Below are 23352 nucleotides of genomic sequence, written 5' to 3' on the forward strand. Positions count from 1 at the left end.
GCACAAGGCTCTGAGTTCAAACCCCAATACTACTCCCCTAAAGAGAATAATACAGGCAGATTATAGTTTGTTTTTTAAAGCAACAGAAAAATCAAAGAACCTTCAACAGGTGCTCTGATAAGGGCACACAGGAAGTGGAAGCAGAAAGGAAAAACACTTAGGCCTTAACTGAGCACTTTGTTCCCCCCAAAATTTTTCTTTTCATTTTCTTGACCCTGCAGAAACAATGACTAGATTTATGGGTTTCCACATTGAGTTTTGAGAGGAATGTGACTAGAGGACTGTTAGATGTCTTCTCACTATACAACGCAAGTGTCCTTTTTAGTGAAGAAACTTTTCCCAATGTCAGGAACTTATTGTTGATGACTGTGTGTTACTGTTTGATGTTCAGCATGGCTCCTCCATAAAAAGCATTAAAATCATAATCAAGATTGTCCAGTCAAACTTATAGCTAACCCAGGAACTCAAATAACCGTATCTTTTGCTGCTGAGAACTTAAGTGCTATGTTGATAAGAGTCCAAAGCCAACAATTCCATTCCTATCTCAAAACACACTGAATGTTTTCAAGTTTTGTCATAAACACAAATCTGACACTGCACTGTATTTTCATGGTAAGGTTGGACAAATAGTCTTGGTTTTTTTAAGATTTTCAAGCCTGACAGTCATAATAACTTTAAAAGCAAGGCAGCAGGAGAAGTGGGAAAACATGTACATATCCATAATCCCAGCTACCTGGGAAGCTGAGGCAGTGGATCACTTAAGCCCAGGATGTAGAGGCCAGTCTGAGCAACATTAAGAGACACTCTTCAATCCTCACTCTCCCCTATTTTCTCAATGCAGGGCTTCATTATGTAACTCAGGTTGGCCTGGAACTCATAATCCTCTTGCCTCAGTCTCCTGAGTGCTGGGTTATCTCTTAAGAGATAAAGAGAGAATATACATGCAACTCATGGTTAACTATATAGCTTTTAACACTTAAAAGTATAAATACTATTTTCTTTCTTCCCCCTACACAGTCTTGGGGCTTGAACTCTGATCCTGGGTGCTATCTCTGAGCTTTGAGTCACAGCAGCACTTGCAGATTTTTCTGAGTAGTTTATTGGAGATAAGAGTCTTGCAGATTTTCCTGCCTGGGCATGAGCCAAAGGTGCCCAGCAAATGACATCTTTTGAAAGGAGTTTTCATGCATGGCAACAAAACTCTCTCTCTTTCTCTCTCTCTCTCTCTCTCTCTCTCCCTCCCTCTCTCTCTCTCTCTCTCTCTCTCTCTCTCTCTCTCTCTCTCTCTCTCTCTCTCTCTCTCACACACACACACACACACACATATACACACACACACACACAAAATACATTGTCAGTTCTCTATATCCATGGGGTTCTACATATGTGGAATATTGGAGGAGAAAAACTGTCTGTAATACCATGTGCAGACCTTTTCTTGTCACTTTTCCTAAGCAATACGGTCCAACAGCTATTTGCAGAGCAGTTACATTGAATAAAGTATGGTAAGTAATCTAGAGAGAAGTGACACGTGAGGGCGAGTGCAGAGATTGTGTGCAGATACTGCACCATTCAAGATCAGGCTTTGGAATCTGCAGTGGGCCCTGGAACAAGCCCTCACAAACACTGAGAGACAACTGTATGTGCCAAAGGCTAAGTGAAATGTCAACTGATTTTTATTTATCCTATATAGTAGTTATAACCAGTAACAGAATTAGCAACAGTGTTACTTATCAACAACTTTACTTACCAATTATAGCTGAAGGTTTCAGTACATTTACTGCATCTTCAAAAGTATCAGGGACGTACTCTGGGACTGGGTGAGCAAATGGTTCCTGATGGGGATCTATGTTAGCACTTCGCCCCTAAAGTTTTTGAATTAAACAAAAAACAATATTTTATAATAAGTACATCTTAAAGATTAAGTGAAAAGACACATGCATTTTAGAAAAGCAAATGGTAATATAACAAATATACAATCACTTTCTGCCAAATGGATGAACGAACTTCTGAAGTGAAGCGGGTAAGGGGGTTGGCTGGCTGACTGCAGCTCTGTGTTGAAGATTGAACCCTGGGCCTTGTATGTACTAGGTGAAAGCTCTACCACTGGCATGCTTCTCTAGCTTCTCTACTTTTTCTAAAGTAAGGCCTCTCAGTAGCTCACATTTTTCTACCAGATAAATTCAGGTCAATTAGATCTGTCACCAAATGAATTTCAGGAAAAATCCTTTGGGATTTCAGAGCTTCAGATAGATATCCTGGACTTCTACTGCCAAGAGTTTATAGAAATAGGAACAGAGCATTCTGGCACCAGATGGCTAAATGAAAAAGTAGTGCCTTTCTACCTAAATCCCAGCTTTAAAACAAAAGCACCATCAGGCTAAAACAATGAAAAAATTCTCAAAGATTTAAAGCAGAAAAAAATCCACGGGGGTGGGGGGATGGGGTGGGGCAGGAATTCAGAATGAGAAACCCATCATCCTTACCACGGTCAAAGAAAAGCTCCCCTTAAATGTGAACTTTTCAACCAGAACTCCAAATATCCCCAGAATGAGAAAATGCTGGGAAAACAGCAGACCATGACTACTTGGCTGAGAAGTTAATTAAAGGCTTAAATACAACCTCAAAGGATCCAATGACCCAAACACTGGCCTCTTTGGCCTGCCCCAGGATTACCAAAACTTCTCTACATGGAGACTTAACGGAAAACACTCCAAGTCTCAAAATGGTTGGCAGTGATCAGGACCATCAGCAGGGATGAGAAGCCAAGCCCACAGGTCAAGGTACTTGCACATCTCAAAGGAAATACAAACTCCAAACCTACAGATGAACAGAGACTCCTCCCACTAGTACCAGAAAAACCCACTGTAGTTACCAATACTGCACTCATTCTACATTACAATGAAGACTGCAAGACATTTCATGAAACCTACCATGGCAGAATGAAGCATGAAACTGCATACTAATAAATACCTCTTCCTCTAACAACTTCCTTAAAACGTGAGGCCTTAAAATCTTCTTGTTTTGGTGCTGATCCTGGGGCTAAAACTGAGGGCCTGGGCACTGTCCCCAGGCTTTCCTTTTGCTATCATTTGAGCCACAATTCCACATGCAGCTTTTTGATGGTTAATTTTTTTGGTGATTAAAGTCTCACAGACTTTCCTATCCAGGCTGGCTTTGAACCATGATGCTCAGATCTCAGTTACTCAGTAATCTCAGGATTACAGGCATGAGCTACCAGTACCCTTCAAATGTTAACATTTTATACACCAGCAAGTTTGGAAGTCACAGCTGCCCTGGAAAACAGCATTTTCAGGGGGTTAGAGAGCAAGATTCAAAAGGAAGACTGCCATTTGAATTCTATCTCCATTGCATACCAGCTGATCACTTTGGAAAAGTTCCTGACCATTTTCAAATTCAGTTTCTATGACTGCTGCTAAGCTTCACAGGAAGCAAGCCAGCAAACAAACAAAGCTCCAGGATTTTCAGAAGGACTCATGGAGAAAATGCATATAAAGTCCTTGACCGGTATACTTCAAACTACTGTTACTTCCAATTATGAGTAATTTAAGTCTCAAGTTTCATCATTTGCATACTATGATTTCTTTGTTTCTTGTTTTAATAGACTACTGGGAATGATGAAGAAGAAATTTCAGCACTGGCCCAAAGTACACTGAGATAGCTTGCTTTGTAATATGAATGGCAAGTAACACTAGGGTCATTATAATGTGGACAAGTGAAAATAGAACTTTGTGTACTGGACAGTCTAAACTCTCAAACAGTTTTATTTCAGTATGTCACCCAGTATGAGGTTCAAGCTAATGAAAATAATCTAGGGACTCCTCTCTAGTCCCCTCTCCAAGTAAAGGTTTTTCTATTTTCTCTCCATTTTCCTTCCACTTTCAAATAAAGTTGTTTTGTTTACCTTAAAAAAATAAGCCAATAAGCTGGGCACTGGCACGCCTATAATCCTAGCTACTCAGGAGGCTGAGATCTGAGGATCATGGTTCAAAGCCATCTCAGGCAGGAAAGTCTGTGAGACTCTTATGTACAGTTAACCACCAGAAAACCTGAAGTAGAACTGTGGCTCATAGTGGTAGAGCACTAGTCTTGCGTAGAAAAGTGCTCAAGACCAGTCCTAAGGCCCTGAGTTCAAGACTCATGACAAAAATAAAAGCTAATAAAAGGTGGTGAGGTAATTGATGGGGAGAGTTCTTTACTACCCATTCCTGATTTCAGGAATATATGCCTTACTTTCTGGGAGAGTATGCACTGAGTTTTATTATATTGCTATAGGGGATTATGATGCCCAAAGTGTTCAATAATTTCTGCTCAAAAGCCAGGAAATGGCTTATGTCTGTAATCTTAGCTATTCAGGAGGCTGAGATCTGAGGATCAGTTTGAAGCCAGCCAGGCTATGAAAGTCTGTGAAGACTCTTATCTCCAATTAACCTCAAAAAGCCAGGAGTTGGGCTGGGAAAGTGGCTCAGTGGTAGAGCGCTTGCCTTACATGTCTGAGGCCCTGGGTTCGATTCCCTAGCACCACATAAGCAAAAAGGGAAAAAAGCCAGAAGTGGCGCTGTGGCTCAAGTGGTAGAGCTGAAGAGCTGAGGGACAGCGCCCAGGCCCAGAATTCAGGCCCCACGACCGCCCCCCCCCCAAAAAAAAAAAAAAAAACAAAAAAAGCCAGGAGTGGACCTATGGCTCAAGTGATGAGTGCCTTGAGGAGAAAAGCCCAGGACAGCGCCTAGGCCCAGAGTTCAAGCCCCACAACCGCCATTCCTCCCCTCCCCCCACCTGCCAACCCCCCGCCCCCCAACTATTAGCTGGAACACTAAGTAAGATGTTCTATGTTCCTTATTGGCTCAGTGAATAACTAAGAAGTAGAGCTCGTGCCTAGCACACATGTACAATGCCTTGGGCTGAAACTCAATCATTATCTTTACATGCAATTTAGGTTTAAAGCAGCCAAATACAATCATATATAATACATGTAAAGTCATTTTACAATGTCTGGCACATTTCAACCTACTGTTACTTTAAATCATGTTACTTTAAACTTTAAGCCTGAAGATTTTTCATCTTTATTTTCTTAAGAGCTAGAGGACAGGCTGGGCACTTTTGTCTCACCCACCATCACACATGCACATGCACACATGCACGTGCGCATGCATATGCGTGCACGCGCGCGCACACACACACACAGAACCTGGGGACAAAGCAAGAATGATTAAGTCTTCTGCCAACACAGATGATATGATTTGCATATGAAACAAGAGTCCTTATGAAAGACAATGAGACTTGAGGATCTGTGTCAGGAATGCAGTGGAAGGTCCACAGAGTATGCACGTGCAGTTTGGATAGTCTAGTGAGATACATGATTTGAAGAAATGGTAATATTTTTAAAAAATCCAACTAAAATATCAGAATGACACTCTTTTGAGTTTTTAAGTCTGGAACTTTACCTTAACCAATAGACCACTCTTGTCAAACATCCAGATTTTCTTTTGTGCCTCTTCTTCGGAGAGGCCATTTTCCACCATAGACATTACGATCAGATTTGCAATTCCAAGAGCAGCCTGCCCAACAAAACACAGAATTAAAAACAAAAGACTAGCATCCAATGTAAATGCTTGATTAATTTATACATGAAAGATTAGAGGGCTGAGAATGTGGCTTAGTGGTACAGTGCTTGCCTTGCATGCATGAGACCCTGGGTTTGATTCCTCAGTACCACATAAAACAGAGGGAAAAAAAAAAGCGGAAGTGGCACTATGGCAAATAGTACAGTGCTAACCTTGCACAAAAGAAGCTCAGAGACAGTGCTCAGGTACTGATTTCAAGCCCCACGACAGGCAAAAAAAAAAAAAAAAAGATTAAGTAATATTTGGTTTATTCTTCTTTATAAAGTACACAAAAATTATGTCATGATTATTCTCTCTAAACATTTTAAATTACATATTTTGTAAAAGGTGCTGAAGTCTGGTATTAGTGGCTCACATCTGTAATCCTAGCTCCTCAGGAGGCTGAGAGCTGAGGATCATGGTTCAAAGCCAGCCCTGAGACTCTGTGAGCTTTATTGCTCAGGACAGTGCTCTACCATGTGAGCTACCGCTCCACTTTCCATGAGACTCCTATCTCCAATTAGTCACTTCCCCCCCAAAAAAGGTGGAAGTGGAAGCTGTGGCTCAGGTGGTAGAGTATTAGCAATGGACCAAAACGCTAAGGAACAGAACCAGCTGATGAATTCATGCCCTTGTATTGGCACAAAACAAAAACCCAACAAAATGAAAAAGAGGTACTGAATTCATACCCCCAACTTCTTTATTATAAACATCAATTCTGAAGAACATTAGTTTTAAGTTTTAACAAGCTTATAACACTCACCTCTCCTGCTCCAAGAAATAGGATTTTATGCTCTGAGATTGGCTTATTGATAACTTTTTGGGCTGCAAGAAGACCTGCTAGAGCAACTGCAGCTGTCCCTATAAAGAAAAACAAATTTAATTTTTTAACGTATATTATAAATGTTTAAAATGTAAGAATCAGAAACTTAGCTTCCCTTTTTTACCTTGAATATCATCATTGAAGGTACAATATTTTTCTCGATATTTTCTTAAGAACCTGAATGCATTGTGATTTCCAAAGTCTTCAAACTGAATGAGTATGTTCCGTCCATATCTAAAAACAAGAAAACTCATAATGGTAAGTATTGAAAATACCACTGTTAAACAGATTTTCTGTCTAATATGTTCTTTCTTCTCCTTCTCTCTCTCTCTCTCTCTCTCTCTCTCTCACCCCCCTTCACATACTTTCCTTCCTTCCCCCTCCCTCTCTCTTCTCCCTTTTCCTTTCTTGTGGTAGAACTAGGGTTTGATTCAGAGACTCTTGTTTTCTAAGCCGGCTAGACACTGCTGAGCCACACCTTTAGCCCTGTTTTTCACTATCATTAGTTTTAGACAGAATCTAGTTTCCCATCCAGGCTCCCAGGCTTATGTCTGAGCCACAATGTGCTATTGGAGGCTTCTTTTGTGGCTGGAATTACAGGCATGTGCCCCACAGCCAGTTTCCTTCCAAGGACATGGGCTGTCATCAACTTTTCTGCCCACGTTGGCCTTCTAGTCTCCACTCATAAGTGGGCAACAAGTTAAACAGAGACTTCTTAAGAGGATGAAGTAAAACTGACCAATAGAATAGACACAAGAAAAAATGCTCAACATCTCTGGCCATAAAGGAAACACAAACCAAAACAACACTGTTTGTGGGTAGGGATGGGAGGGAAAAACTGGGAGAGAACAAGGGAAGGGGTGATATTGTTCAAAAAGAAATGCACTCTTCACCTGACCTATGTGACCATAACCCCACTGTATATCACCTTTATAGTAACAATAAAAAGTTAAAAAAGAAAAAAACACTGAGATTCCATCTCATCCCAGTCAGGATGGCCATCATCAAGAATACAAATGACATGAGAGGCTGGGACAGATGTGGGAGGAAAGGAGACCTAATACACGGCTGGTGGGAAGGTAAACTGATACAACCACTGTGGAAAACAGCTTGAAGATTTCTAAAGAAAACTAAACACAGAACTACCCAGTGATCCAGCAATACCATTTATCCAAAAGATTACAAATCCAGGATACAGTAAAGCTATTTACACATTTGCACAGCCATGCTCATTGCTGTACTCTTCCCTATAACCAAAATATGGATAGCCCAAATGCTCCTTACTGGATGAATGGACCAAAAAAATGTGGTATGTATATATGTATATATATATATATATATATATTTATATATAATTTTACCCATCCATTAGAAAGAATATGACATCATTTGCAAAGAAATGTATAGTGCCAACTAGATTTGAGCAATCTCTGAATACATGTGTGGTTGGTGGAGAAGAGTCAAAGACAGCACCAATATCAAAAGTTTGTCTATAGGGTGACTATAAGCACTATTGACAGTGGTGGGGAATATGGAAGTAGGCTGTTTGGAAAGGGGAAGAATCCAGTTTAAGACATGAAAATGTGTATATAAGATGTAGGGCACCAGAATTAAATACAGTGAAAACAGGGGTTATACTATGGGGGAAGAACATACAAAAGTAACAAAAAGAACAAAAATCACATAGTACATTAAAAACAACAGCAACAAAGATAAAACCTCATGTGTCCCTATCTTGGGGTTCATTTCATTTAGCATCATCTTATATATGCTTGTCCTAGATGTATACTAGTTATTGCAAATAAGGGAAACCATGGGACCTATGTTTCTTTGGGCCTGGCTTACTTCACTTAATATAATTTTTTTCTAAGTCTTTCCACTTCCTAACAAATGGGGTAGTGCCATTCTATATATCATATTTTCTTGATCAATTAATCTACTGAGGGGCATCTGGTTGGTTCCATATCTTGGCTATGGTGAATAATGCTGCGATAAACATAGTTGTGCTGGTAGCTTTAGTATGGCCTTGTTTGTGATCGTTTGGGTAAATGCCCCAAAGTGGGATTGCTGGGTCACAGGGGAGCTCTATGTGGAATCTTTTGATTCTGGTACCCGGCACCCTCTATATACATTTTTCTAATTTGGGAAGGGGAAGGGAAATAACAAAATGCTGAAACAAGAATATAGGTGGATCTATTATAACAATGATATATACAAGACGCTATGTTGAAAATGAACTTTACAACTGGGCGGGGGGGGGGAGGCAGAAGTTGGGGAGGTAGAAGGGAAGGTTATGGTAGGGAAAAAACAAAGGAGGGGGTAACAATGCTCAATAGGAGATGTACTCAGTACCTTACTCGTGTAACTGTAACCCCATTGTAAGTATCTTTACAATAAAAAATATATATTTAAAAAAAGACATGAAAATGGAGTAGCAACAGAATATCTCAACTGAAGATTCCAGCTGTTAAGAGATGCAGAACTATGGAAGTGAGTTGACATGGGTTTGGAAGTCCCATGTCTAGAGGTCCTAACAAATATGTGTCATGTGTGTCGTGTGTGTGTGTGTGTGTGTGTGTGTGTGTGTGTGTGTCTAGAGGTCCTGTGTGTGTGTGTGTGTGTGTGTGTGTGTGTGTGTGTGTCTAGAGGTCCTAAGTGTGTGTGTGTGTGTGTGTGTGTGTGTGTGTGTGCGGTTGCAGTTCAGGCATATAGCTCTTGCCTAGCAAGTATGCAGCCCTGGGATTTAATCCCTAGCAAGATATTCAGTTTACATAGCTCAAAAACAAGACTATGTATTCATCCACTCTGAATGAAAAAGAGCAAGAAAAGCCAGTGAAAATGGCAGAAGAAAAGAGAAAGTTGGAAGAGCAAGTAAAGATTTCCTAGTAGTCAAGGGGAATAAGTGAGAACACAGGAGGCAAGATAAACTGGTTGGACACTACAAAGAGGTAGAAAGGAGGACTAAATGGTCTGAGAATTTACAACACAAAAATGCAGGAGAGCTTCTGAGGAGTGGTGGGCTCAACTGGGAGTCCTAGGCCAACAAAGGATGGAGATGTGAGGGTCTGCCAGGAGAGGTGAGTGTAGGCTCTTCAGATGTCTGAAAAAACTCTAGAAGGCAAGGCAGAACAGAACTACCACCGACTACTGGCCCATCTCATTGAATAGTTAAAAATCCAAGTCCCTAAATTTTGAATATTGATCTGCTTATCTTCATAGAACATAAAGAAATATAAAACAAATTACAGCCCCTCTCCACAGTTAAAGGTGCCTTTATATCTATGACATACTTACAACTTTTAAACTTACCTATCAGTAATTGCTTTCATAAACTCATCAATCAGATCATCATAAAGCTGCGAACGATCTCGTTTCTGATATAAGCCCATGTAAAATGGATCTTTTAATAGTGCCTATAAAAGAAACCAGTGGAAAAATAAAACCTTTTAGGGGCTGGGAAGGTGGCTCAATGGTAGAGTGCTTGCCTTGCATGCATGAGGCCCTGGGTTCAACTCCTCAGCAGCACATAAGCAAAAAGAAAAAAAAAGGCTGAAGTGGTAGAGCGCTAGCCTTGAGCTGAAGAGCTGAGGGACAGCGCCCAGGCCCAGAGTTCAGGCCCCACGACCAACCCCCCCCCCCAAAAAAAAGAAAGAAAAATAAAAATAAAATATTTTATTATATTATTAAACATACAAAACTTGTAATCATTCTAGAAAGTATAAATAGCTTAATTTTCTATTGTTTGTATGAATATTGGTGTATGTTCTGGACTTGAACTGAGGGCCTCACACTCTTGCTTGGCTTATTTGCTCAGAGCTGGTACTCTACTATTTAAATCACAGTTCTACTCCTGGCTTTTTACAGGTTAATTAGAAATAGAGAGTCTCACAGACTTCTACTTGGGCTCTAAACTGTGATGATTAGACCTCAGACTGATGAGAGGAGTTAGGAATACAGTCATGAGCCACCAGCACCCAGCCAGAATGTAATTTTTAAGAATTCCAAGAGGAAGATCAAAGATATGTATGACTCACTTTGTTGTCAGTCCCCACGTCAATACACACAGGCAAGCATCTCTCAGGACGTATTCCTGCGCAAGCGGTATAGAGGCAAAGCTTTCCTACTGGAATTCCCATTCCATAGACACCCAAATCTCCAAGACCCAGAATTCTCTCGCCATCAGTCACCACAACAGCCTTAATTACAAATAAGACAAAATAAAACACAGCAAATTACATTTACTCAACAATGAGGCATTAAAGAAATACATTTTTTTCCATGTATTTTCACTCTCACTTTTAAAAATAGTTCTCAGTTAACTTCCAATGTAAACCTATGAAGCACACTTAATCTAGGAGATCTGCCTATTTTGATATATTAATTTTAAAAAGTTATGCTAAATGCAATGGCTCACACCTGTAATCCTGACTACTAGCGAAGTAGAGATGGAGAATTGTGGTCTGAAGCCAGCTTGGGTAAAAGATTTCTTTTTAATTTTAATTTTTTTCTCTTATTAATTGGATTTATTTTTTATTTATGTGGTACTGAGGAATGCATTGTGCATACTAGGCAACAATTCTACCACTAAGTCACATTCCTTGCTCCAAAGGTAAAAGGTTTTCAAGACTCCATCTCAACCAACAAAAAGCTGGATGTGGTGGAGCATGCCTGTCACCCCAACTACATGGGAAGCATAAATAGGATTATAGTCCAGGCCCCTACACATAAATATGAATCCCTACTCAAAATATAACCAAAAGCAAAATAGGACTGGAGGCATGGCTCAAGTGGCAGAGCATCTACATATAAAGCTCTCCAGAGTATGGGGATGAAGAGGAGGTGGTATTAACTAGATTTGACTTCCTTGGCTTTGGCTTGTAAACAGATATGATTCTGACTGAAAGATCAATATTTAAATACCAAATACTTTCAGGAAGATTAATATGAGAGAAGTGAACAAAATTCTCTCAAAGAAGAGATTACCATAATAAAAAATTAAGTTTAGAAACTAATAGTGTCCTACAACAATATAATAACAACACAAATAAGAAAAGCACTATTAAGAGTAAAGGAGAAAAAGATGTAGGATTAAAAACTACATACCTACATATAAAAATTTAAGACAATACCCCGAGTTCATTTATCTTACCAATTTTTTCTAGATTATCTGAACTAATGATTCTCCATCTGTATCTACTTGGTAAGGAAGGCAAGTAAGCAAGTAAGATTACTGCCTATAATAAACACAAAAGCCTACAAAAGGTAGCAGGTAGTGTGTGTGTGTGTGTGTGTGTGTGTGTGTGTGTGTGTGTGTGTGTGTGTGTGTGTGTGTGTGTGTGTGTGTGTGTCTGTGTGTCTGTGTGTGTGTGTACACGTGCGCATGTGCACTGGTACTGGGACTTGAACTCAAAGCCTTGGCCTTTCTTTCCCTTAGCTAATTTTGCTTAAGACTGTCACTCTACAACTTAAGCCATACTTCTATGTTCAGCTTTTTGCTGGCTAATTGAAGATAAAAGTCTTGGATTTATCTGCTTGGGCAGAATTCGAACTAGGCAGATTCTCAGATCTGTTTTCTGAGCAGCTACGATTATAGGCATGAGCCACCAGTACCCCACCAAAGATCTTGAAGTACGCTATTATATTTTACTCCATGAAAAACAGCCATATTGGCCAGGGGTTTTATATTGCTACATTTAACTCTTGCTTTAAAAAGTATTTATTGCAGAATAACAGTTTTCATGGCATTTTAATCTATTTTTCTTTACTTAAAGTAATTAGTGAGACAGGAGCAGGATACTGGAGTGTTAGTGACTGTTCAGGTTCGCCTTTTGAAAAGCTTCAATTTTATTCTTAGAGTGACATCAAACACCAGTAAAACATTTTACAACTATTACTATTACCCATCTCTGCCTGTCACAAAGCATAAGTCTGCATGTACAAGTGCATATATCAGAGCAACAATGAAAAGCTGTTCTTGGATATTTAGAGGTAACTTACAAGGACAAAGAAAACATTGTGAAAAGGAGGGTTGTGCTATTAGTACCTTAACATGATTTTCTGGCCAGTTATCCACAATTGATCTAACATGACCTCTGTCTGAGATTGAAATAAATAATCCCCTGCAACAGAACAAAAACACCTTTGCATTTCATGACAGTTTTGTTTGTTTCTAAGTTCTTGTCCATAACTGGAATTCTTAGATATTTTAATAAAACAAGACATAGTATATTTCCCAAACAGATTTAACTATGTCACACTGCTTTGTTTCCAACACTTTTCAACTACTTCAAATTGTAATTATATTGTTTACATAGTAGCTAAAACAAAGACTATTATTAAATGATGGAATCATTTTACCAAGAATTGTATCCGTATCACATGGACAAATAAACTTAATACTCTTCCAGTAAAAAATAATAAAGGCAGACCACCAAATATAAGGAAGCAGAATATTGCCAAGCAAACTACTACTAAAACTCACTGAAACTGAAAAGTGAAAAAGATGACATAGTTGAAGCATCAGGAAGAAGTGAAAAATTGTTTAAATTTATTACTATTACAATTCAACAAATCAAAAGTATATGTTTATCATCTTTAACACACTGTTTTGAAGTATACATTGTTAAGGACAGGTAAGGAAAAGTTAAAATATAGCATACTGTTCTGAGATCATCTAGATTTCAAAAAGGGCAGAGGAAGAGGAAGAAAAAGAAGGGCAGAGAGAAAACGTAGGATCCAGAGTTGTCAGGCAGCAATGGTCCCCGTGGACTCTACTGCTTCTGAACTAATCCTTGTATTTACTTTGTTCAGTGGCATCTGAACTGTGGCATCATTACTGTAGCCCAAATCAGTATTGTCTCAGCAGTTGTTCTCAGGGTATATAATCATCTGATGAGCTTTTAAAAAAAAGTCAAGTCCAGCTGGAGTGGAGCTGTGACTCAGTGATAGAAAGCAACCCTTGAGCACAAAATCTCAGGGACAGTGCCTAGGCCTTAAGTTCAAGCCCCAGGATTGGCTCAGATAAAAGATCTTAATGATAATGATAGGAAATCTGCCACCAGAATTAAGATCCTTTTGTGGGGAAAGTAAAGATATTAAAAAAAGACACAATTCCTTAAAGAAGAATAGGCATAAACTGCTAATTTTTTCCAATTTGTAAAACTTTTTTTGAATTGTGTTGCTTGCACAAAAATAAAAGATATGAACACACAGGGTTTTTACCAATCTCTTTTAACCCACATTAAGCTTTTGTAAAATATATAGCTGAGATAAAACTATTAACCCAGAAAAATCTAGGTGCTACCGAATTATTGTTCTTACACATTCATATATTTATATATTTATACATATATATGTATATATTTTTAATAAGCCTTACTTAGGTCTTCTAAAGATGTGCCCATACTGGGAACAGGCAAGACCAACTGTGGGTGTGTATACAATTGGCATTAGACTTTCAATATCATCCTGTAGTATTCGGTAAAACAGTTTCTCATTTCTTTCTTGTATTCCCATTATATAAATGTATCTGAAATTAAGAACAAAAATGAGTCAGCCTTCATCACATTAAAAAAAAATTGGCTTTCAAAAGTTAACCTTAGGGCTGGGAAGTTGGCTCAGTGGTAGAGCACTTGCCTTGCATGCCTGAGGCCCTGGGTTTGATTCCTCAGAACCACATAAGCAAAAAAGAAAAATCCCGGAAGTGGTGCTGTGACTCAAGTGGTAGAGCGCTAGCCTTGAGCTAAAGAGCTGAGGGACAGCGCCCAGACCCAGAGTTCAGGCCCCACGACCGGACCCCCCAAAAGTTAACCTTAATGTCTAAAAGTAAGCTTACCTCCCCATCTATGTACCCACCAAAGTATACTCAAACTATAAATTATAACTACTTTGTACTTAACCATAAATTAGCAAAAATATATGTACTTAAATGGTAGATGACAATGAAGAAAACAAGAGACACACAGCTCAAGTTTGCCAACCCTTGCAGAGAGTAAGGCTCTGTACAACACTCTTAAAAAATGCAAAGAGCACCATGGGGCCTTACCCTTACAGAAGGAACCATCAAGAAGGCTGATATGTGAATCAGGAAGCAAAATGAAGTAAAACTTATCCAAATATTGACTAAACATTAACTGTGCCAGGCACTATTCTGAATTCCAATGACATAAAAAGTCATCCCTTCTGAGAAGTTTACAATCCAGTGGAGTTTTAAGCATTGTAAGAGCTACACGGAGCACATAGGTACGGATATATAATCAACTTCTTTTACAAAATAAAGTTCTATAATGAAGAACAGTTAATATTGGCTTGAAAACCAGTTCTGATCTTGAATTAAGTGTGTCTAAAACAGTCTTATTATCTTTCCTTCCATATTTTTTGTTCTATCTTCAGATCAGTGGGAAACCTAAAGTCAGTCTCAGATCAGTGGGAAACCTAAAGTCAGTCTATTCTTCATTTCTTCCCCTCTTATCCTCCCCTTCCCTAATCCAGCAAATCACCAGGGCCTACAGAGTCTACCTACCCAATATCTCTCAAATATATTCATTTCCTTCTACCACATTCATTTGAAGCCACCATCATTTCTCATCTGCAATTCCACAAGAATCTTCTAACCAGTCTTCTTCCCTAGTCGAATCCACTCTTAACAACATTAACTGTCCCAGGCATCAGTGGCTCATTAGGAGGCTGAGATCTGAGGATCACATTTCAAAGTCAGCCCTGGCAAGGAAGTCCATGAGACTCCTATCTCCAATTAACCACCAAAAAATTGGGAGGGAAGCTGTGGTTCGAGTGGTAGAGAGCTGGCTTTAGCCACAAAAGATCAGGGACAGTGTGCAGGCCCTAAATTCAAGCCTAAGGACTAGTGCAGTCACACACAAAAACACTTACTGTCATCATTTCTATTCTCCTTAAGTGGTTTTCAGTACAGTAAAATAAAATACAGTAAATAAAATCAAGTTGCTATAACACTTAATAAGATCTCTGTTTACATCCCAGCCTCACTTTTTTCTGTATTGGTTTGAGTCTTCATTTCCTCAACTATACCACAACTCTGACCCTGGAGATGCTGTACCTGATGACCACCTCTGTCCAGGTGTAATCCCATTGTCATGTCTTCTAATGCAGCCACTCTCAATACATACATACACGCATGCATACATGCATACATACATGTCAGATTTTCCTATGTTCAGGTTGCACAATACCCTACTCTCTTCTTCATTCAACTTTGCATTAATTTTACACTATCACGAAGTTAAAAAAATCATACACTGAGCCATCATGAGGGCTATGTATACATTGGAAGGTGTATGTAAATTACATGCAAATATGATGCCATTTTATACAAAGAACTGGAGCATTTATTGATTTTAGTGTGGGGAGAGGAAAAGGGAACCCGGGATCCAATCCCCTGTGGAGGGAGGCGTGACTGCACTCTGAATTAAAAATGTTCCTGTAGCATCATATTCTCTCTGGATGCTGGGCAGCTGTAGAGAGCCACAGCTGTCACTCATGCAATCAGGAGGGTCAATAATCAGTACTCTACCGTGGACTGTGATGCTAGGCTATGATATGTGATAGGTTGAGTGCACTGAATACATCTTCAAATTGTAATATTTTCAATTCATGATCAGTTTATGTAACTCCATCATAAGCTGACTTACAATGACTTACATTGTAAGTTATACTTGTATTATTTCCCAGAGCTAGCAAAGTGACATCTGACTAGTATGAAAAGATTCAGTGAATAAATAAGAGAACCATTAAACCATGAATTGTATGTTCTACATAGCTCCTGGGGGGCAGAAATGACATCAAAAGATAGTAATTAAAGGGAAGAAGATTCCTGCCAACTATAGGGCACTAATGAACTGGGCTATTAAGATGGAAGCGATAGCAGAAGTGTTAAGGAAAGAACACATGGCCCATCAGGCATGTGACAGAGAGAAGTTGTACAATTTTTGGACTTCCTTGCTGTTATCACTTTTACCCCTTCCGGGATATGCACACACTCACACACATTCTCTCCCTCTTCCAGCTTTTCCTTTCCTTTTTATTTTGTGCTAATGCTGGTGCGTGAACTAATGTCCTCACACTCTTGCTTCTTTTTTTCCCCACTTAAAGCTAGCACTCAATCATTTGAGCCACATCCTCATTTCTAGCTTTTTGGTGGTTAATTGGAGATAAGAGTCTTTCGAATTTGTCTGGCCAGGCTGGTTTCGAACTTGGGTCCTTAGATCTCGGCCTCTTGAGCGGCTAGGAACCAGAGCCTCTGGCACTGGTTCCTGCTCAAGATTATGAAAGCTCAGAAATGACAAAAAGCCTTTATTCAACTCTGTGATCACAACCCTTCACCAGTTAGCTGGTGCTATGATACCTTTACTTTCTAGTTGTTGAGGGATCTGGATTTCTAGCTCTTTAATCACTTTGTTTCTTTCTGGTCAATCACTTCCCTTCCAGCTCATCTTCACTTCCCACTCTGGATCTTAGGACCGGTTTTCTCATTCGGTCTGTCACTGCTGTTATCAGTTACAAACTTTCACATCTTTGTATTACTGCGGTATTCTTCCACAGTGTCTTTCTCTCCCACCAGCAAGTGAACATCCTGATGGAAATACTCAACTGTATCCCCTAGCACAGGAGTGCCCGGAATGAATTAGTGAGTAAATAAAACAATATAGCACTGTTCCAGCCCAGCAAACTCTTAAGCCCAAATCAACATCGTATTTCTACTCATCTAACCATGCTCAACTTCACATCATATCCTGGTAGTTCTTCCTAACCCCTTGCCAACTCTATCCAGCCACAGTCATTCTAAATCTTAGCTGACTTTCATATCTGTGTCAAAAAGAAAATCAAGGTATCAGGTACGATGAGACCTCATAAACTCCAGTTCAAGCATCACTTCCCCAGGGATTCTGATTTCCTGACTTGGGCCAGGTTCCCTCTGAATGTGCATTTGTCTCAAGGTATTTCACACTAAAAACAGAGCATAACTGTTTTGAGCATCTAGAATGCAAGGTTATACATGACTGGATTTGAATGTGTTTGCCACATATCACGTGCTAGAACCTGTATCCCCAAATGTCCGCAGTATTTGGAGATGGAGCCTTTGGGAGGTAATTGGGTCATGAGGATTTTGCCTTTGTGAATGGATCAATCTTTTCATATATTAGTGGGTTATGATAGTGTAGATCTGTTATCAGGAGTGGGTCTAGTTAAAAAGCCAGCTTGGCTCAAGTGGCAGAGTACTTGCCTAGCAAGCATGAGTCCCCAAGTTCAAATTCCTTTACTGACATAGAATAACAAATAAATTAAAATTAGTAGAATTTTAAAAAGCCAGTTTGGCCATCTTTTGTGAGCCCCACTCCGTGATGTCCCATATCACCTGAAGGCTTTGCAGTCTCCACAAAGGCCCTCAGCAGTTGCAGCCCCTCATCCTTTGTCTTCTCAGTCTCCAGAACTCTATCACCCACTTTACACACATGGAGATCACTTTGTGATATACAAGATCACTTCTTATACACATGCAAATGATTCAAGTCATGAAATAAAGTGGTGTAAAATGGTGATGTTTCTTGCTTTTATTGTTATCATAAAAACTGACTCCTGTTAAGTTTTATAATAGTGAACAAGAGGGAATAACTCACTAAAGTAGCAGTCATGCCAGGTGCTAGTGTCTGCAACCTGCCACCCTAAGCTACTCAGAAAGTAGAGATCAAGAGGAAGTGGTGCTGTGGCTCTTCAGCCTTAAGCTGAAGAGCTGAGGGACAGTGCCCAAGCTGAGTTTAAGCCCCATAACCGACAAAAAGAAAGAAAGAAAGAAAGAAAGAAAGCAGAGATCAAGAGGTTCCTGGTTTGAATCCAGGGCAGAAAAGTCTGTAAGATTCCACCTCCAAATCAGTAAAAAGCCAGGCTGGAGGTGTGGCTCAAATGGTAGAGTGCCAGCCGAGCAAGTTAGGAAGGACAAGGAAAAAGAAAAAGAAAAAGAAAAAGAAAAGGAAAAGAAGGAAGAGAGGGAGAGAGAGGAAAAAAGGACTAGTCAACTGGACTAGAGATGTGGCCCAAATAATAGTGTTTACCTAGCAAGAGGGGGGACCTAAGTTCAAACCTTAGTCCTGCCACACACACAAAAAAATCGAACATAAAAAAAAATCAAACATTATTAGATTATATATTTTTCATGCCCTATCAGCAATATTAGTCCCAAATTTTCTCATCAGAATAGCAATAAAAAAACAAAAACATCAATCAACTCTTACTTTTCCAAAGGGCTGGTCATTTTTTTCAAGTTTTTATGAAATCGTAAGGCTTGGATATCTTGTGTCTCTATTTTAGGAGGTAAAAGTCCTTGAAGACCAAGCATTTGTCGTTCCTGTAATGTAAATGCCATTCCCTAAAAGAAAAAAAATGCAAGGATTAAGGTTATTTACTCTAGTACCAATGGCATTGTCCTTTAAAATGTCATCTAACTGCAAATTTAAAAATCAACAAAATCCATTTGCTAAGATTTTCAGAATTTATAAGATCCATAATATCCAGGATTGATGAAACTGGAAAAAATTACTCTCATAAATACAATTACTGGAAATCTAACCTAGGCTTTTGGAAGACAGTTTTGAAGTGTTCTTCAAATTTTAATGAAGATTTTCTTCTGTCAAACAATATGATCACTAGTCATCTCAGACAAATAGACACAGGAAAAAAAAGCACATATAGAAGTTAGTGACACTGTGTCTAGTTCTCTTGGCTGTTACAAATTTACTACAAGTACACCAATTATGCTGTAAGAAACCTATGATATATTCATACCATGAAATACCATTATAATAGCTAAGATATATGTGTTTGTATATATATATATATATATGTACAGTATTAGAAAGATCATTGAGAATCACTGTTAAGAAAAAAGCTGTAAATCAAAGCACACTCCTGTTAACCCATTTTATTTTCAGAAAAACTCACACAAGACTATATATTCTACACAGATGCATGTAACATATTATAAATTAAACCAATAAAATATTGTTAAAATCAATAATGTCAGAAGAAAATCTTCAATTTCCATTTTTCAACTGCAGAGCAAATTCTTTTGTTTTAAAAAAAATGGTGTCAGCAAAATTGCTGTTGTATGAATTCCTGGAAATCCTTTCCTCCATAAGGGGACAGACACACTGGCCAAATGATCAGGGTCAACTGTTTTTCGGAACTCTGGAAATTAACCAAAGGCTACCTTTCCTATTCCAAAGTAGCCTTGAAAACCAATGACCATTGAAAATGAACAGCCTGGGAGTGAGTCAATGCAGTAGGAAGAAAGGACTGGAGTTTTTGCAAAGTCCTATGCCCAGGGCAATGTTATGATTTGACTTGTCTGATGTTTTCTTGTAGATCACTCCTATAGTGCTGTTTTACCTTGCCTGTCTCATAGCTCTCTGGGTGCTAACAAGGGTTCTAATCTCCAAAGAGCTTGGAAAATAATCACAGGCAATATGTTAGTATGGCAGCTGCATGGATGACACAGGAAGTAGACAATAAACTAACCAAAAAGCTGAGCAGGAAAAGCTTATGGAACTGGATGCCTGTAGGGTGGGGCTTTGAAAAGCTGGAAGGTATTCTGGGCAATCCATATGGCACGATCTATGGCCCTGTCCAGGAAATACTGGAGAGGCCTAAGCTCCCACCTCTGGCTAAGCCTCAGGCTCTGTGCAAGGAGGATGTGAAGGCTGATTTGTCATCACAAATTTAGGCAGCTAAGTACTAGAGGTATATCTGAACACATACATACACACAGACTGTGGAAGACTGACTGGTTCTAGTTCAGGTTCTAGACATTTTACTCTCTAATCACAAGCTGACCACCAAACTAACCACCGAGAGACTTCACCATATACACATAGTAGGCATAAAGACTTAAAAGAAATAGTTCAGGGGCTGGGAAGGTGGCTCAGTGGTAGAGCGCTTGCCTTGCATGCCTGAGGCCCTGGGTTCGATTCCTCAGCACCACATAAGCAAAAAGAAAAAAGCCGGAAGTGGTGCTGTGGCTCAAGTGGTAGAGCGCTAGCTTTGAGCTGAAGAGCTGAGGGACAGTGCCCAGGCCCAGAGTTCAGGCCCCATGACCGGACCCCCCCCCCAAAAAAAAGAAATAGTTCAGGAATACCACTGTAGGAAGCCAGAAATTATAGTGCTTGCCTGTAATCCCAGAACTTGGGAGGAGGAGGCAGGATCGTAAGTATCAAGTTCCTATTAAAAAAAAAAAAAGAGGGAGGCCCTGCAGGGATTTAAGGGAGCAGGGCAGAAGAGGAGGAAGGGGGAAAAAAAACTCCCACAATTTACTTGTACTTAGTATCTGCAAGGCCTTGGAGCTCCCTGCATAATGCTGGGTTTGCAGGCTTGTAAGTTACAGGACCATGGGGGCTTCCAGTCGCATTAGCAGCGTCCTGCAAGGACCCCTGACAGGCCAGAATGTGGGTCTGAAGGTGAAGCTAAAGCTGCAATGAAGATGCCAGCAAGTACTATCTTCTGAAGAAAGCTGCAGGCAGAATGCAAGGCCACGGGGGAGGGGTGGGGGAGACACCCAGGCCCCTGGGATGCCACATCATACCCAGTGTGCGCTGGATGAAGGGTTTGCTATCTGTCTTGTTGAGTCTTGCTTTGGTCCAACCCCTCCTTTCTATTTCTGTCTTTTGAAACAGTTAGATTCGTTTTGCCATTGTATACTTTGGGAGTATGTGACTTTCAGAGAAGCTCACAGCTGTGTTTGTTCTGGGTCCTAAAGAAGGCTTTGGACATGGACTTTGAAGCAATGTTAGGATAAGTAAAACTTCAGACTCCTGGAGACAGAATGCACCTTGCACTGTGAGATAAACTTACGAGGTTTTTGAGATCAGGGCAGAATGCTTTAGCTTAGACCTTACGTGACCCTCAAAGGCCCAGGTGCTGAAGGTTTGTTCCCTGGAGTGATGCTAGTGGGTGGCAGAGTGCTAGAGAGACAGGGCCTTTTGGAAGGTCTTCAAGTCACTGGGTAAATGGCCATGACAGACAATGGCACACTGGCATCTTTTTCCTGACCCATGAGGAGAACAGCTTTGCTCCATCCTGTGCTCTCTGCCATGATGAGGTCCCAAAGCAGCACAGCCAGATCATGGACTGAAACTTCTGGAACTATGAGCCAAAATATAGCTTTTCTTATTTAAGTTGATCATCTCAGATGTTTTTGAAGCATGCTAGTGGGCAATTAAGAGGCCTTTCTTTTCCTCCTATGTGAAGTTAGAATAATCTGTCTGGGATCAGGAAATTGCCGAATACTTACAAAACTGCTAACATGACTTACAGTGCCAAAATTGGAACTAGTACTCCTCAATAGTAGAGTAATGACTTATTAAAATACAACATCACCTAAAGAGAATACCAGGACATAGTGCATCTTTACAGTTTCCCTTTTTATATGCAACAATATAGAGGAAGACCTGAGGTCTGCCCTAGTCCATTAGGCTGGTATAACAAACATAATATTGGGAAGTTTAGAAACAAAATTTTACTCCTTACAATTTCAAAGACAGGAAAATAGTAGAGCTGTGGCTCAAAGTGGTAGAGCACTATCCTTGAAGAAAAGAGCTCAGGACAGCAACCAGGCCCTGAGTTCAAGCCCCCTGACTGACAGAAAAAAACAAACACAATTCACATTATCAAAGACAGGAAAGTGTCAATGAGTCAGCAGATTTAGTGACTGGGGAGGAACCATTCCTCAGGGAAGACATCTTGTTTTCTCCATGCACTGGAAGGATCAGGATAACTCTCTTGGGGTGTGTGTGCACATGCACACGTGCGTGTGGCACATGCGCTGTTCCTAGGACTTGAACTTAGGACCTGAGCACTGTTCCTGTGTATGTGTGTATGTGTGTGTACGCATGCACATGCTGTTCCTAGGACTTGAACTTAGGACCTGAGCATTGTTCCTGAGTGTGTGTGTGTGTGTGTGTGTGTGCACATACTGTTCCTAGGACTTGAACTTAGGACCTGAACACTGTTCATGAGTGTGTTTGTGTGTGTGTGTGTGTGTGTGTGTGTGTGTGTGCACATGCTGTTCCTAGGACTTGAATTTAGGACCTGAGCACTGTTCCTGTGTGTGTGTGTGTGTACATGTGCTGTTCCTAGGACTTGAACTTAGGACCTGAGCATGGCTGCTGACCATTTTGCTCAAAGACAGCACTCCACCATTTGAGTTTTACTTCCAGCTTCTTAGTGCTTAATTGGAGATAGGAGTCTCACAGACTTTCCTGCCTGGGCTGGCTTCAAACTGAGATCCTCAGATCTCCACCGTATGACTAGTTTGCAATATTGGCATGAACCACCGGCATCTGGATGGGTCACTTTCTGAAGGACATTAAAATCCCATGTGGAACCTCCATGAACTAGCTACTATATACAAATATAGAACTGCCAATACCATCAGTTTCAGGGGAAAAAATTTTCAATGTATGAATTTTGAAGGGACAACATTTACACCATTAGCTATAGGTTCAAAGAGATTATCACTAGAGTCATGATTATAAAGCCAGCAAAGGGTCAAAGACTGGTGGGACTCCCAATAGTCTCTCTGGTTCCAAATCTATCTACTAAACTAATATGCAGCCATAATATTACATTAAGCATCATGGAAATATATTCCTATTTTTCCTAGTGGTAAAATGGCATATGAAATTATACACTGCAATTTAAATCCTGAATTTTATGGAGATGATAGTAAAATGAAAACAGATGATGATATACTGAATGATAGTCATATTTACTAATCATATTATTTGTGTAAGTAAACTAACTCAAATTTTTCTTCTGCTTTGTAACTATTAGAGAAGTTGAACAAACAAAACACCCACAGAGGTGGGAATTAGAAAACAAAAG

At 39.8% G+C, this 23352-nt stretch overlaps 1 protein-coding gene across 2 annotated transcripts in view; it reads right to left on the minus strand.

The window, feature by feature from the left end:
* Me2 (malic enzyme 2) overlaps window positions 1-23352 on the minus strand; it is a 63048-nt gene that overhangs the window by 21210 nt on the left and 18486 nt on the right. For both annotated transcript variants that reach the window (XM_070029133.1, XM_070029132.1), the window contains exons 3-11: window positions 18711-18844; window positions 13826-13975; window positions 12491-12566; window positions 10482-10643; window positions 9757-9860; window positions 6572-6681; window positions 6388-6485; window positions 5466-5579; window positions 1751-1865 (exon numbers count right to left, since the gene is read on the minus strand). In XM_070029133.1, coding sequence (XP_069885234.1) covers window positions 1751-1865; window positions 5466-5579; window positions 6388-6485; window positions 6572-6681; window positions 9757-9860; window positions 10482-10643; window positions 12491-12566; window positions 13826-13975; window positions 18711-18844 — 1063 coding nt within the window. The remainder of the gene's footprint in view (window positions 1-1750; window positions 1866-5465; window positions 5580-6387; window positions 6486-6571; window positions 6682-9756; window positions 9861-10481; window positions 10644-12490; window positions 12567-13825; window positions 13976-18710; window positions 18845-23352) is intronic.

This window comes from Dipodomys merriami, unplaced genomic scaffold, assembly GCF_024711535.1.
Source record: "Dipodomys merriami isolate MVZ:Mamm:240054 unplaced genomic scaffold, mDipMer1.0.p SCAF_2, whole genome shotgun sequence".
Taxonomy (NCBI): Eukaryota; Metazoa; Chordata; class Mammalia; order Rodentia; family Heteromyidae; genus Dipodomys; species Dipodomys merriami.